At 46.1% G+C, this 17,193-nt stretch overlaps 1 protein-coding gene across 1 annotated transcript; it reads right to left on the reverse strand.

Annotated features, from left to right (window-relative positions):
- Positions 1 to 487: 487 nt before the first annotated feature.
- ZHX1 (zinc fingers and homeoboxes 1) lies at positions 488 to 15,912 on the reverse strand. The gene is made up of 2 exons (XM_082235571.1): positions 15,480 to 15,912; positions 488 to 8,329 (listed from the first exon to the last, which is right to left on the reverse strand). Exon 2 carries the CDS (start codon positions 8,091 to 8,093, stop codon positions 5,499 to 5,501), a length of 2,595 nt encoding a protein of 864 aa, XP_082091697.1. The 5' UTR covers positions 8,094 to 8,329; positions 15,480 to 15,912; the 3' UTR covers positions 488 to 5,498.
- Between the last annotated feature and the right edge of the window lie 1,281 nt (positions 15,913 to 17,193).

Genomic DNA, 17,193 nt, shown 5'->3' on the forward strand with positions numbered 1-17,193 from the left:
CATTAAGAAACACATACCCCCAGTTAAAAATCAGTTGGCTGCAATTGTACATCCCAAGAACATGCTGGGAGGAACGTAAGGCTATCTGTTTGTATGAACATGCTTTCTGGCTCCATCCTGCTTCCATCTTGGAGGGGGACACACCAGCAGCAAGCAGATATTATTTGTTGACATATTTGGTGCAGACTTTTTATTATTCCTGCAGTGGCCTTTGAGCACTTCTTTCTGCGTTCCGAGCTGCCAGCCCTGTTGTGTTTTCTTCATTTGTGTGGATCAACAGAGGGTCCGGGTCTTTTCCGAAATAATACAAATCTCTTAAAGCGACAGACATCCGCTCTAGAAGACAAACCGCACCTACATAACTCATCGTACTGCACATGCTTGTGTATGGAAGTCCACTGCAACTTCCACCATTTCTTAAAAAAACCTGTATGTATGTACCTCTGTGCAAATCCTGATAAATAAGACACAGAAAATAGCCATTAAGTTTACTTGTTTCTAAGAACTTTTACTCTGTAAAATGTTTGGTCACTCAAAGCTATAAGCTTAAATCACATTATCAAAGAACACAGGCAGTTAAAGCCCATCTTTATATACCAAGAACATAGTTATCGGTTCAAGCCAGATGAAAAATGGGTCACCAATTCTCCTCTCAATTAAATGTCTTCAAAACATTAAACTTCCCCTCCGCGTAGCAGAATAAAAACGGTCTGTATTAAAACCAGATTTTCCCCACCCTCCTTTGTACAAGTTGTCATTGAACCAGTCATATTACAGTGCAGAACTTTTGCTGGCTGAAGAAGTGTTTATTTTTAAAAAACTTTGGCACATCGTGGACAATCCAATCCTTGTGGCGTATTCCAGTCCTGGGGTTAGGTCTGTCCAGTTCTTTTCTTGCTTTCACAAAAGGACCACCATCATTCACAGTAAACCAAAGATGAGCAAGCCTGCCTCTCCCACCTCCCACCCGCCCGCCCCAAAAAAACTTGTTTCCCCCTTCATCACTTTGGGAAGCAAGGAAGGGTGGAAACTGTGCACCTGTCAAGTAAAAATCCCAAAACTTTTGTAACAGCAGTGGGTCACCTGCTATTACGATAAACCAGGAAAAACAGATTTAGCAACTTGCTCAAATCTTTACTGGCAATTCCCAAAGCACCATTCTCGTATCCCGAATAAATCGCAACACAGTAATTGCAAACTGCAAATCAGGATAAATAATATGCTTAGTGTACGTACAGGAAAAGCGGCAGCAGTTTCACGGAAGGAAAATCTGGGGACCCTTGAGGGGCTCAGTGCAATTCTCTCACCCTGTATTACACCCCAAAAAACTTCCTAGGAAAAATAGCAAATTGCTGAGCAGTTTTTCCAGAAATTAGGAAGGAAGCCACTTTGAAAAAGAGCAACATAACAGGCAGCCCCACGCTTCATCTCGTCACAGTGCTGGTCGTCACCTCGCAACCTTGTGCTTGCAACGCTATCATTTTTCAATATTTTCCTTTTTAAGGGGAGTTGGGGAAAGCTGTGCTGTAAACAAATGCAAGCTGAAACAACATCCTACGGGTATCGTCAGGCCAAAGAAGCTTTGCAAAACAAAACAAAACACCACCCCCATTTAAAAAACAGGAATGCAAACAGAAACGGCATCACTCCATTGGAGGGCTTATTTAATCAGTGCTAAAATGCTTTTGCTGCTGGAAAGGGAAGTTGCTTGGGTCCCACAACACACTTGAACAAAAATAGCAAACAAAAGAGATCTGGTATGAGCAGCCCCTGGCAACAGATCTCAAATATGGAGTTGATCTCTCTAGTGCAGAGTGGACAGTTCTTTGCGAGCTCCCCGTTGACTTCCAAACCCTCTCCAGTTTTGGTTGATGAAAGAAGCGAAGACATGGACCTCTCTGCGTGGCAGTTTTTAATCCATGTGCCCCTCTGCTAAACTTGCTCTTAAATTGGTGGTGATGCTTGAGGGACGGACATACATTGTCTCCTAATTTTCAAAAGCACCCAAAATGTCTTAATAGGTGGCTTGTAGTCTGTCTTGCCAACCGAGAGAGAGATTTTGACTCAACCTGCTTTCTGAACCGACTGACTACATTTTAAATACATAGGCCTATTCCCAACAGCTCAACACAGGTCCCTCCCTCTCTCTCGAGATGGCGAAGTGTGAAACAGCCTACAATTTAACAAACAAAAATTGCCGCTCATAAATAAATGCCACCCCCGAAAGGATTTATTTCCTATGGCATGCTGCCAGAACCAAAATAGCTTCAAAAACAAGAGCCAGTATCGATGTTCGCTTCTACTGAACTGGAATCATAGAGTTGGAAGGGACCCAAAGTCTCTTAAGTCCCACCCCCTTAAAAGATGGCAAAATCCTCGTGATGGTTTGGTTTTAACTGCATCATTTTCACAATGCTCTTTTTGCAGATGTGTCCTAAAGTGGAGACAGCAGGGTTTTTTTAACCATGCTGGGGGGGGGGGGAGAGACCGAAGATCAAACCACCTGCTTCTGCTGTGAAGAGGGGAAATGTTTGTCACATGAAAGACTATGGGAAAAATAGTTTTGTGATTACTTTCCCACATTAAAAGCACAAAACATAGGAATCATGCCCTCTTGTGCCCTCTCCACAAAAACTGCCTAAGTTAGCACCCTGAACGGTGTCAAAACCACAACCACCAGCCCCTGCGCATAAAGCATTGAGAGAAGGGATTGGATGTTGGAAACAAGTGAAAATGAAACACTGGTTCCCTGTAAACCATGGTTTACACACCAGCAGTCAGTCTTTCTGAAGCAACTCTCCATGTCCCTTCCCTGACTGGCTTTAAGCATGACTTAGCATTTCATATGTGCAGATACAAAACAACAGTCCTCTCATAAACCACAGTTTGAAACGATAGTTTGGAATGAGTCTGTCCTAAGGAAACCTGGTTAACTGTGTTTAACTATGGTCAGTGCACATGGAAGGTGCGGGGACACATATATTCAAGGCTGGTTTTGAAGTTGTAAACCATGGTTTGCAGGATGTTAGCACTGCCTCTGCATTGGACCATGCCCATTTGAAAGCTGGCTAATTTTGACAAATAATTCCAGTGCATGGTTTTTAAGCTGGCCTGTCAAACGTTTGGGAAAAGGCAGCTTTCTGGAGGCTAATACTGAACGCCACAAAGGATTCCCCCCCCCCGGCAAGTTAAAGGAAATAAATAAGGTAAAGAACTGAACTGGAAAGAAGAATGCTTGGCTGCGCTGCAAAGCTGCAGAAGTAATTGGCTGCCTGAATTAGTTACCATGAAGTCTGGTTCAACTAGCTGTGCAAATTCGTCTGCTCGAGCTACAACTGCAAAGGAAGACAAATGAGGCAACGTGGAACCACACAGGAGATTTAGCCACACACCCAGTGCTGGAAAGGCAGGAAATGTCACAATTTTAAACCGTGTATGAATTCAAACACTGGCAAAGCAAAAGGGGTGTAAAAATAAACCCGAAGTGTTCTTGTCTGGATCTCAGGCTGCGCTCTCTCTCCAGCTTGCAAACCTGTTTCAAAGTCCCTAAAGGTCCCGGGAAACTGTAAGCTCCCCTGTTAACTCATCTCCACAGAATTTGCAGGGCAATGTTGCTGGACCACAAGAAGGGTCAAGGAGACAGGCCGCTGGTTCCTTTGTTGTGTTCTTTTTGCTCTATGCCGCTTAAAGCACAGCACACAAGCCAAGACACCTTGGATTCTGCCTGGCCTTGTCTGCTCAGTTTGCCCGGTTGCAGGATTACAGACCCAGAGCAAGTTCCGCTAGCTGAGCTGCTTTGCTTGGTCTTATATTATGCTGGGTGGGGGACTTCAAATCCACAAGTTCCTTGATAGAGGGAATTTGGGAACCACTGTTCTTCTCAACCAAGAATTGGCAGTTCCCATCCAACTCTTGTCATTATTCCCATTCAACTCCTTATACCCGTTTTGTGCCTGGCAGAAAGCAAATGGTGCCCCTTCTAAGCTGGCAAATGGCCTTCCGCCAGGGAGGTTAACCTGAAAATGGTGGCATATCTGGAATTATTGGAGTTGGAAGAAACTTGGAGGACCGTCTAGTTCAGCCTTTCTCAACCTGTGGGTCCCCAGATGTTGTTGAACTACAACTCCCATCACCCCTAGCTAGCAAGGCCAGAGCTCAGGGATGATGGGAGTTGTAGTCCAACAACATCTGGGGACCCACAGGTTGAGAAAGGCCGAACCCCCTGCAATGCAGGAATATGCAGGCATTCCTTACAACGATCAGACCTGCAAACTTGGTGTTATCAGCATCACATTCTAACCACTGAGCTACCATGACTCACAGGATGCTTTTTGGCGGATAGACGGGATGCCAGCTGCGGCTTTCCAGATGTTGCTGAACTACAACTCCCATCATCCCTGACCATTGGCCATGCTGCCTGGGGCTGATGGGAGTTGGAGTCCCAACAATATGTGTTCCACAGGTTGTGCAGGCAGATTCTCCCCAGCCCAAGTTGCTTGATGGTGTGATGGGTGGGAAGAGTCACAATGGAGAAGAGAAGTAGAGGAGATGATGTCTAGGTTGGGAACTGTCAGGTTCCCCCAGGCTAAAGTATTTGGCCATTGCTCTTTAAAAACCAAGACGGCTGTTGTGTTGTTGTTTTTTAAGCTTTGCTCTTTTCCTTAAAGAAGCCTGCTATACATATTTTTAGGGAACCTTTCTGTACGGAGGCAAGCCATTATTGTTAGCGATTTCAAAAGAACTGTACGGTCAAAGACAAGTTTTGGTATTGGCTGCATTAATCGTATCTAGTATTTAAATATGATATACACTGATTAGTTTTAATATAAAAGCATACTTCCAACCCAAGCTCCCTGAACACAGCTAGAGAGACACATTCAATAGGACTTCTGTAAACCTAGCACACAGGCTTCGGATGTAACAAAGGTACTCCTTTTCCTCTATTGTCCTAAGAAAACACACAAAAACTGCAAGCCATCCTCACACGCTTTTGCTGCTATTTGCCCTTTGGTATCCTTTACCCCCAACCCATCTTGTTTTTCTCTGGAAAATAAAATAAAATTGTCCTTCTGCTCAGAGGAAGGAAAATAGACATGCAGTTTTGCAACACGAAGCACGTTTTTCAAACATCGTTTTGCAGTTAATTTTCCTACTGTGGTTAAGAGGATTCTTTATTTTATTTTATTTTTTAAAAAATCATCTGCACCCTTAAAGGATTTTTGGAATCAAACATAAGGCCATTAAACCAACAGTCCCTTATGTGGTGCAGCCTCGCCAGCAGAGATGTGGAGGAGAGCCAAATTTGTAAATTCCAAATCCCGGAACTGCTTGTTCACTTCGGCCAACCAAGGAGCAAATATGCGATTGCTACAGGAGTCAATGACTCATTTCCCCCCTTCCAAAAGTGGAGGGAATCTATAGGGGCCACCAGGACTGGAGGGACAGCGTCAATCATTTGGCACCGCACAGCCACGTCCCACGATCAAAGAACTGGAACCTCAGTCCGATTTTGAGAGCTTACGTCGAACGTGTCGAGGAGGCTCCCAGTTGTCGCTGTCATCTGTTTCTTCGTCCTCCTCAGCCTCACCTTCGTCTTCGTCGTCCTGCTCTTCCAATGTCTCCTCCTCGTCGTCTTCCTCCTCAAACAACTCAAGGCCTAAGTCGGCTCTCCTCTGCTTTTCTGCAAACCACTCCCTGACCTGCTCGTATCCCATGTGCGATTTGGCCACCAGCTCGTCAAGGTCCTGCTCATTAAGGAATTTGTGTTTCAGGTAATAATCCTTCAGGATGGCTTTTCCAGTTTTAAATTTGATGATCGGCGTCCTGTCCCAAGGCCTGATCCGTTTGTTGGCCCTCGGCCGCCCACGGGGCCTTCCCCTCCCTCTGCCTTTTGGCCGTCCTCTCCCCCTCCGCCTTGAATAGCCTTGGCCATTCATACCGCTTGCGTTGGCCCCTTGGTAGTAGTAGTACCATTTCAAGCCGCCATTTTTCCAGGCGTAACGCGTGTCTCCAAACCAGCTAACAATTTCTGTCCGGGGGAGCTTGGTCTCTTCTGCCAACTTGTCGTATTCTTCCGCGGATGGCCACTGTGTCCGGACGAAGGACATTTTGAGCATGTGCAGTTGTTCCGGTGACTTCTTAGACAGCTTCCCCGACTTCTGGGCTCCAGCTCCTTCCCCAGCACATGCCTCAGCAGATGCTTCCTTCAAGCTTCCTGAATTACTTTCGGCCAATTCCTCGCTTTCGTCCTGCGGAACGTTAGGTTTCTTCTGTTCCGAAAACCAAGCGTCAATCTCCCGCCTGGTCAGCTTGGTCTCCGACCGTATCCTGTTCAGTTCCTCGTCTGTAAGAGCAGGGTTGTTGTGGAAACTGTCTTGGAGGACCTGAAGCTGCTCGGCAGTCTTCTCCTTAAATTTCTGGGGGCCGAGGTCAGAGGCATTCCACGACTGTTTCTGCTGCGGCTGCACCAGCGCCGAGGGCTCGTTCGTCTCGTCGCTCGAGTCAATCACAATGGTGCAGGAGTCGTTGTTGAGATGGTTATAGTGGTTGTGCTTCGAGTTTCTCTGGTTGTACCGGGTGTCGCTGAACCACTTCTTGATCTCCCCTTTGGTCAGGCCCGTCGCTTTCATGAGCCGAATGATCTCGGAATCGAGAGGGAAGTGGCTTTTCAGGTAGCTGATCTTCAACGCCGTCAGCTGCTCCTTGGTCTTCTTCGTACGTCCCCCAACCACGTCCACGTTTGCCGCCGCCACCACCTCCGATTTGGTAAGCTGAGGGGCTGGGACGGCAGCCACCTGCTTGGTTTCGGTAACGGGCTGAGTCGCTTGCACGTGCGCTTTCTGCAACTGGGCCGGGTTCGGGACTCCGGCCACCGTCAACGCGATCGGGGCAGTCACCGGAAGCGTGCCAGCGCCCGTGACTTGCGTGAGCACCAGGCCCGGCTGGCCAACTATTTGGCAGGTCTGCAGAATGGACGGCAGGCCGTTGCCGGCTGCCGAAATGTGTGCCGGGATGACCGTAATGGTCTGAGGGACAGTGTGCACGGTGCCATTGAACTGCTTCCTCCTTGCTTCCTCCACCTCCTCCGGCGTCCAGCTGACACCGTGCTTCAGGCGCTGGGCAGAGAACCAGATTTTGATCTGCTCCTCGGTGTATTTCGCTTGCGTGGCTAGAAGTGCGATTTCAGACACGGTTGGGTACGGGAACTTGTTGTAGGTGTTGAGCAAGAGGGGGTTGTTATCCAAAGCAGTGTTATAGGTCGGAATGCTATTGATAGGGATCAAGACTTTAGAAATCAAGTTTGAGTTCTGCGGAGACGTGATGGTAGTAATCACCTGCGCAGGCTGGATCACTGTGGTGGGGTTCACAACCGTGCTAATGGTTTCTGCCGCCAGTGAATTACTTGGGTTGGGGTCCAAAACGGCAGGAGCCGGTTTCTCTACGATTTCCTCACACTCCGGGTCTGAATCGGCGTCTTTCTCCTCCACGGCACCATCCTCCGCCGCGTTGTGAAACACGGCGATCCGCTTCGATTCGTTCTTATTCTTCATCCTTTTCATAATTGGGGTTTTGCTGATCGAGATGCCTGACAGATGGCCCTCGGAAGCTTCCGATTCCTCTGCTTTCTCCTCCTGGACGAAACTCCCATCGAAAGTGAGATCGTTCACTGTCTGCTCAAAGACGGTCTGGTTGTTACGCTTCACCATGGTGAGCTTAAAGTTCTCCTCTCCGGGGTGGTATTTCATATTGTGTTCCGAAAGGGCGTCATACCTCTTGGTGACGAATTTGCACTCAAGACAGACGTAGGAGGAGCTCAGTACGATGGTCGGGTGCTCAGAATCCACGTGGAAAGTAAACATATTGAGATCTGGAGTCTGGAACGTACAGTACTTGCATTCATAACCCCCTTCGACTTTTTTTTTTTGCTGATTGTCCGAGTCCGCATATTCTTGAGAGTCTTCGTCACTCGAGACACTTCCCACTGGTGTGATCGCAGGCGGTCCTTCCTCCACGTCTGAGACCACCTCCAAGTCTGGGTCTGTCTCACTCGCTAAGACCATGCAGGGTGTAGTGGATTTCCGTTTACTTGCCATTCTGCTGCGGCAAAGAGACTTGGCAGGTTTGAGTTGACGCGGCTCCCGCTCCGAGTCAAGCTTCCTGGAGGATTGTGTTACGATAATGGCTTTTGGTTCTCCGTCATCGCATGGCAGGTTCTCAGCATTATTCAGCCCGTTAGCAGCATCTCTGTAGTGCAACAAGGCAAGACGGCGACTTGCAGTGCAAAGAATAAAAGGACAAGCAGCAGCTTCTTAACTTCGGCGTCTACCACCTGCATTTAGAAAGAAAGAAAGAAAGAAAGATTTTAAAATGCATTGCTTCCATTGTGTGAAACCAAATGCCCTTGCACCGCTGGAATTATATCTTCCTGCTGACCCTTTCAATCCATTTCGGTTCATCACTAACATTACAATTTGTTGTATTTGTTTTATGGATTTTGCATTGGAGCCCAACGTGGCCATACTTAGAGCCGACCCACTGAAATGAATGGGGCTTCAGGGATGCCTCAACGGGACTAACGTAAGGTTACCAGATGTCCCTGTTTCCCAGGGACCGTCCCTGGATTTACAGATCAGCCCCCATGCAAAATCTATTGAAGTTGAAAAGTGTCCCCGGATTCATTGAAAAAAATCTGGTAACCATAGACTTACACCCCCTTGATTTCAACAGACCTACCTCCAAGTATGCGTAATGTATTTTTATTTTATTTATTTCTTTATTACAGTTGTACAGTCATACCTCGGAAGTCCAATGGAATCCGTTGCAAAAGCCCATTTGACTTCCAAAATGTTTGGAAACCAAAGCGCGGCTTCTGATTGGCTGCAGGAAGCTCCTGCAACCAATTAGAAGCTCTGTTGCATGTTTAGCTTCCAGAAAAACGTTTGGAAACCGGAACACTCATTTCTGGGTTTTGATCATTCGGGAGCTGAGACATTCGAGATCCAAGGTACAATTGTATATCAAACTTAGCCCGAAGATCTCAAGGCGGTTTGTAGTATAAAAATACAAAACAAAAACCAACCAAACCAATAACCCCTCCTCACACAAACACATTTAAAAGGACATAGAATGTGAACTCATTGAAATAAAAATCCAGGCATAGATTATGCTTCAGATACCACCCCACCCCTTTCGACCATTTGTTTAGCATAATTTTCAGCTAGATTATTTCTCTCTCATCAGTACTCGCAAGTCCAGATCCAACTCTTTAGCTACCGTTTTATTACTATTAGCAGCACAGAAAGCTGCCTTATACAGAGTCAGATCAATGAGCCTTTTAGGCTAGTATTGTCTGCACTGACTGGCAGCAGCCCTGCAAGATTTCAGACACATAGTCCTTCCCGGCCCTACCTGGAGATGCTGCAGATTGAACCCAGTGCAAATGATGTGTTCTACCATTAAGCAACAGCTCTGTTATGCTCTGCATCCTCCTTGAATGCTTTGTCTGGCTGGAATCTGTCCTTGACACAATGATAAGACCTCTTGGGTTGCCAGGACAGCAGATAGTGAGCAGTGTGCAAGTGGGTGTAGAAACCAGCCTTGTGCACAAGGATAAATCTTACATTAATTATTTCCCCCCACTTCTGCTCTGGCCCAAGCCCCTGCTGGCAAGTTCGCCTAGAGAGTAACGTAGTCCTTGGACTAAATAAATAATTTAGGGCCATGTTTCCCAAACCTGGGTCTCTTTCTCCTTTTGGACTACTATTCCCATCATCCCTGACCACTGCTCTTGCTAGCTAGGGGTGATGGGAGTTGTAGTCCAAAAACCGCTGGAGACCCAAATTTGAGAAACACTGATTTAGGGCATTTTCCCCAAACCACACTGTTGTACCGCTCAACATCCTGCAAACGCCTTCTTCACATATGCTCCAGGCCAAGTACATATAGGCATCAGAACAGTAAAGTAAAAAAAATACCCTGTGGGTTCATAACATTTGCAGGTTTGGTTGCAAGAACCAGTCACCAATTTTTATTCTAAAGCCTTACTCCTCTACCACCACCAAATGGTTAATACACAAGATAAAGTGACCAAACTCCTAATTGTCACAATTTCTACTTATGCAGAAAATGATGCTTAGTACTTTTCAATATGAATCTGTATCGACTAGACGCTGTTTGCAGGTCAGTTTTTGGACCAATGTATGGATAAAACCGGGGACGCGGGTGGCGCTGTGGGTTAAACCACAGAGCCTAGGACTTGCCAATCAGGTTGGCGGTTCAAATCCCCGTGACGGGGTGAGCTCCCGTTGCTCAGTCCCTGCTTCTGCCAACCTAGCAGTTTGAAAGCACGTCAAAGTGCAAGTAGATAAATAGGTACTGCTCTGGCAGGAAGGTAAACGGCGTTTCCATGTGCTGCTCTGGTTCGCCAGAAGCAGCTTAGTCATGCTAGGCACATGACCCGGAAGCTGTACGCTGGCTCCCTCGGCCAATAAAGCGAGAAGAGCGCCGCAACCCCAGAGTTGGTCATGACTGGACCTAAAGGTCAGGGGTCCCTTTACCTTTACCTATGCATGAAACCAAGGCTCTGATTTTAGAAATCTGGAATCTGTGTATCTGAAGAAGTGTGCATGCACGCAAAAGCTCATACCAAGAACAAACTTAATTGGTCTCTAAGGTGCTACTGGAAGAAATTTGGAAGTTGGGGATGGGAGGAGGAGGAAGAGGGGAAACGGTTTCAAGAAACTCACTATATAAGCTAGGAGCCAAATGGCTCCTTAAACTAAGTAAAAAAATTCCTTCCAGTAGCACCTTAAAGACCAACTAAGTTAGTTCTTGGTATGAGCTTTCGTGTGCATGCACACTTCTTTAGATACACACTTCAGATACTTTTTGTGTGCATGCACACGAAAGCTCATACCAAGAACTAACTTAGTTGGTCTTTAAGGTGCTACTGGAAGGAATTTTTTTATTTTGACTATGGCAGACCAACACGGCTACCTATCTGTATCCTTAAACTAAGGTTACAGTCACCAAAACTGGATGTCTAGTTGCCATTTTGGGGGAAGATGGCTCTAAAGTCTTATTTTTCAAATGGTGGACTGACTGATTGATTCTCAGCTAAACATCTGGCCAGTTCAGACAACCTTGAGCCAAGTTAAGAACTTTGAGAACTTAAAGAAGAAAAGTCACTTGATCCAGGGACAGTCCTCATACATATTGGCCTATTCCGACCTCTTTTTCTTAATGGTGACACAGATCATTCATAACCTAAGAATATTCTTCACAACTGTGGGCAGGGTAGTAGGATGGGGGTAAGTGAAGACAAGCGAGAACAATTAACTATAATGTTGTTCACTGCTCCTGCTTAGGCTGCACAGGAAAAGCTTCTTGGTTCCTGAAATTCATTCTGACTGTGCAGATAAAACATAACTTCTACAGGATGAGGTAAGGTAAAGGTAAAGGAACCCCTGACTGTTAGGTCCAGTTGTGACAAACAGATGCAAAATGAGTGCTCTAACGCCAAGTTATTGTTCCTCCCCTAACAGGAGGAAGGGCATAAATTTGGGCAACTGGTGATTTTGAACCCACCATCCATATCTCTCTTCCAACCTTCTGCCAAAAGAAGTGGTTCAGGATAATTCCACAAACAGATGAGCAAAGCATTCTCATTAGATTTCTGTTGTGGGGCAGCAGACAGATGTCACAGAACAGTGGTTCCCAATGAGTTTCGTACTGCGAACCCCGTTTTCCAAAAGCCAAGCCACGGATCCCCCCTGCTTTTGAAAATGTTGGTAGTTTTTGTTATGTGAATGGTGCCACCATCGCCGCTAACCTGTCCCAGCACAATACTGGGCTGTGCGTTTTCCAGACCGCATGCCTGCATTAGTCACATAACACATGTGGTTTTTTGGGCACCGCGATCTCGCACAAGATGCATGTCTGGCTGTGATTTTGCACGTTTGGGGGAGCTGTGCTTGCCGCCCAAAAGAGGATGTCCCAGACAGTTGACAGGTATGTGCCATGGGGATCCCCTGGGTGGGTTACACGCCGTGTTAGAAACTCAGATATATAGGCTCATCAAATGGCAGCTGAAAAACCTAGGTTGTGGTTGCCACACACAATGGTATGACCAGGTGCCATTCTTGCCCTCCACCCACCAAAGTGTTTATTATTATTTTTATTAATTTCATTTCTAGACCACTTTATATTTTAAAGACTAAAATAAAAATAAAAAAATCCTTAGGGTCCGCACCATCAATTGGGAACCATTGTCATAAGTTCATCTAATCAGGACCTGCAGGTTAGATACCGTATTTTTTTGCACCATAACACTCACTTTTTTCCTCCTAGAAAGTAAGGGGAAATGTCTGTGCGTGTTATGGAGGGAATGCCTACGGGTGGCATGCCTACGGATTTTCCTCCTCTAAAAACTACGTGCGTGTTATGGTCGGGTGCGTGTTATAGAGCGAAAAATACGGTAATTTCACTGTACCACTTTAGAGATATCAAACTGCAAAGCTCACACTCTGTTTTATATATTCAAAAATAATAAAATAATTGTCCAGTAGCACCTTAGAGACCAGCTAAGTTTGTTCTTGGTATAAGCTTTTGTGTGCATGCACACTTCTTCAGATTCACGCTTCTTCAGATGCACACGAAAGCTTTTACCAAGAACAGACTTAGTTGGTCTCTAAGGTGCTACTGGACAATTTTTTATATATATTTCGACTGCGTCAGACCAACACGGCTACCTACCTCTTTTTTATTGCACTGGATGCATCTGACAACACAATGGTTGGCTGAAATCTGAGAGACCCATTAGGGGAGGTGGGGCGGGTGGGTGGGTGGGTGCTTTTCCCATCAAGTTCCATGGCAAATGTCCAGAGTAGCCCCAGAGGTCAAGCAAAGCCCAATATTCAATCTGTGTTCCTTCCTCTATACAGGGGAAACCTGTGGCCCTTCAGATGTCATTGAACCACAACACCCAGCTGTTCCAGCAAGTATAGCCAATCGTCAGGGATGCTGGGAGAGATAGTCCACCAACATCTGCAAGGCCAAAGGTTCTCCATCCCTGATCTAGAGCCTCCCCACTTATATCAAAGCAAAATAGAGCATTTCATTCAAACAGTGATTAAGGATGCCCAGTGATTTGAGGCTATTGGGTACACTGAATGCACTCATTTTTAACACCTCCCTTTAGAAGCAACCACAATTCCAAAGATTCCCTGTGGAGCTGGGCATATTTAGCCTGGAGAAGAGGAGGTTAAGGGGTGATATGATAGCCATGTTCAAATATATAAAAGGATGTCACATAGAGGAGGGAGAAAGGTTGTTTTCTGCTGCTCCAGAGAAGCGGACACGGAGCAATGGATCCAAATTACAAGAAAGAAGATTCCTCCTAAACATTAGGAAGAACTTCCTGACAGTAAGAGCTGTTCGACAGTGGAATTTGCTGCCAAGGAGTGTGGTGGAGTCTCCTTCTTTGGAGGTCTTTAAGCAGAGGCTTGACATCCATATGTCAGGAGTGCTCTGATGGTGTTTCCTGCTTGGCAGGGGGTTGGACTCGATGGCCTTTGTGGTCTCTTCCAACTCTATGATTCTATGACTCTTACACTCTGGGACCTGTAGCTTTGTGGTGGTGGGGGAACAGGGGTCTCCTAACAATTGTCAGCACCCATAACAAACTACAGCTCCCAGAATTCTTGGGGGGGAAGCCCTGACTATTTAAAATGATACCATAGTGCTTTGAATTGTATGGCGTCAATGTAGCCTTGGAGTAAACAATAGTCAGATGGACCAATGGGTCTGACTCCTATGTTGTTGTGTTTTTTTTAGGGGGTTCCTGTGTTAGGGTTAGGCAAGAGAATCTGCCAGCAGAGTTCTGGGAAGAAGTGGCAAATGCACAACAAGGGAAGAGGAAAAAAAATCAAGGCGAGAGATGATAAAAGGTTTTAGCTGACTGGGCAGGCAGCTAAGGAACCCCAAAAGCTAAACCAGCCCTAGCAGCAAAGCGCTTATTGCTGAGTTCAGGTGTTCTTACGGAAGCCTAGGGGATTGTCTGCAATTATAAACTTATTTTAAGTCTCCTTAGAGACTCCAGCGCTACATCCATCTGTTCTTGGGGGCAGAAGGAGGAGCGTCATCCAGCACAACGACAAGGGCAGAGATATTAGGCAGCCTGAAAAATAAAAATTTTCATGGGCTCGTCGTACAAATGGTGCTGTAGTGTAGATTTAATTCAAGTCAAAAGGAAAGAGAACTCTGCAGGCTCGCACACAATTCCACAAACCTCCCAAGTAGTTAAGGAAAGAGGGTAACTTGTTCACGCAAACTGGGCCTCTAAATCCTACGATTCCTGTACGCTTTCGTACAGTGGCTAGATGCTGGGAGGTCAGATTTAGAGGTTCAAATCCTTGCTTACTTACCCATAAAGCTGAATACGCTTGAGCAAGCCAGGCTTACCTCACCCTCAAGGGGGTTGTTGCAAGATCGCCCCAGATTCCACGCCGGAGGAATGGTGCAGAACAAATGTGACACATTTAATTTGGCTGGCTTAATTTCCCCCGTAGCCTGTTGGTGAACACACACATACAGCTATGCTCCCCCCTCCATGAGCCACTCCCTCCTCAATGTATGTTGTAAGGGGCAAGTAAAAAACACAAAAAGCTCCCTTACTCCCAACCTAAAATATACACACGCACACGGTTATCTGTACAATCTGTGCTAGATAAAATAATTGCACCCTGTGTTTTTTCAGGGCGAATGCAGAGAGAAATGGAACTGTCAAGGATCATTACAGGATTTGGGGGTTTTGTTTTGTTTTTTTAAGTTAAGAAGCTCTCTCTTTTTCACCACAGGGCCCAAATTTTGACTACCACCTTCACCTCTCTGCTACCCAGTTTCCTAACTCCTTCAGAAGAACTATACAGCCAAAACACCACATGTACCCCACAAACAATAGAGGCCAGGAGTATTGACCAGAAAGCCACAACAAATATCGAAAGATTGCCACCAACAATAATATTTATTTTCCATTTGCGATGAGAGCCATCACTTCAATGTGGTTTTCTTTTATTATTATTTCTAGTTACATTTCCCCAAATGATTTATCCTCCTAATTAGAGCAACCCCCGTTTTCTCACACAGTGCCCCACAAAAAAACAAAAATAAAATAGGGGGACGCCAAGCAGAAAACAGGGTTTCTCATTTCCTCGCCCCACGACTCCAAGAGAGTGTTTTTTTAAGATCTGAGGGACAATTAGAAGCCAGCTTGCATCTCCTAAATGCTAGCTCCGAAGGCGATGACTGTGGGACTGCTGCATGGAAGAAGAAAACGCTTTTGTAACTTAGCCCATCATTTATTTCTTTTTAAAGTCTGCTGGCCATTTCACGCCTGTAGGGACAGCCACCCCCACCCTCACCCCTCTCGCCATCCCGCAACACTCACCCGGAAGATTATTAAAGAGCGAACAAATCCCTACCTTGCAATATTTTGCAAGCAGCTTTTAGAGACCTCTGCATTTCTGCTTCTTCAGTGCAAGTCCGCCATCTTGCATTTTAAAAAAAAAGAGAAAAACCTACTGCACTTTTTAGGGGGAGGAGGGGTAAGCGATGCTTTGTGAACTTTGAACTGGAAGCCAGCACTTTAAAGAATAGGACTTTAAAAATAAAATAAAAACAGAGAAGCCCACCGCCCTCGTTCACTTTCCCCCCATGAAGCATGAAAATTAGAGGTTCGTTCCTCTCCCTCCCTCTACACCCGATGACATCAATGAATATTTTCTATTTAAAAAAACAATAAAAGTGATTGGGGGGGAGGGAAGCGCCGCAGCAAATTGCGAATGTGTGCAAAAAGTCTCGCTTTCGCCCATAGGCAACCCAGAGAAAGGAGCCGGAAGGAACGGCGGAGAAAGGGCGGAGCCAATGGAAACCCTGCAAGAGGGTTTCTCTCCCCCCACGCCTTCAACTCCTCCCCCCCCCGGACTGTGGGAAACGAGGGAGTGGGTGGGGTCACAGCCCCTAGTTGCAAGCAGCGGACCCAACTGAAAGCAACCCTCTGATTGGCCCCGGAGAGACTAGGCGCTGGCCATAGGGAACCGCGCCGCGAGGGCAGGGGAGGGTGAAAAGCGGAACAGCACATGACATTTATTATTTTTTACTTAACGCACCTGCGTTATTTATTTGCGCCACCCTCTTACGCACATGCACGAGGACCTGCCTTTTAAGTTTCTGAAGAGGAGGACTGCAGCGGTTCAGGCTTTTCTGGGAACTCGTGAGCTGCTGTCTAGGGTGGTTAAAAAACAACAAACTGGTGGTAGGAAAGCGCTCTGCTTCCGCTGGCTGGCGGTGAGCGCCCTGCTTTTTCTATATTCCATAGAATTGCAGTTGGAAAGGATAGCTGAGTCCCTTTAGTCCAGCCCCTTGCAATGCATGACTCTGTTGGTTGTCAGCCGCCGCAAAAATCAGGTCGGTTTGCAAACGGGTGGAGGGAGCGGCGTTTGACATAACAAACAGCCATGCTGGGTTGGATCTAAGGTTAATTAGTTCAGTTCCTTGCCGGTGTTCTCCCGCTATTCAATGGTTTAACTGCACATTGTGTGAAGCACTTTCCTTTTGTTCCAGGTTCTATACTCAAGAGGAAAACACTACTGGCTTTCCTCACACCATGCATGTTATATACCCTCATGGCTCCTTTTTTCTCTGCTAAAAAGTCCCCTGTAGCCTTTCTCCAGCTGCTTTTTTGTGTTGCATTCTGTTGAGATCCCTCCCTGCTGTGCCCCACACCTTCTAAATCTGCCCCCCACAGGATGGATTGCTAAAAATCGCCTCTCCCCATTCCACTGATAGGATTGTTTTCCATCAGCTCATAGGCATCACATCTAAAGTTTAAAGCTTAACTGTTAGGTCTACATCTGATTTCTTTTTCAAGGAAGTGTAAGATCTGAACTTGTAAGACAGGAAACAATGCCTTAAGATATGCCCGTCTTCCTATGCTTTCTACGCATTTTCTCAAACTAGGGCTGATTTTTCATGTGGTGCTCAGACACAGCACAAGTACAGCATATACAGAGAGTGTATTATATATGAGTGGCACAAAACTGCCATTTATCCCTTTGGCTAATGTGTTACCATAAACCAATCAGGCAAGGACACATACGCAAGTGGGATGAGTTTAAATTTCATGCCACTCCTCCA

The sequence above is a fragment of the Podarcis vaucheri genome (assembly GCF_965113315.1).
Source record: "Podarcis vaucheri genome assembly, chromosome: 8".
Lineage (NCBI taxonomy): Eukaryota > Metazoa > Chordata > Lepidosauria > Squamata > Lacertidae > Podarcis > Podarcis vaucheri.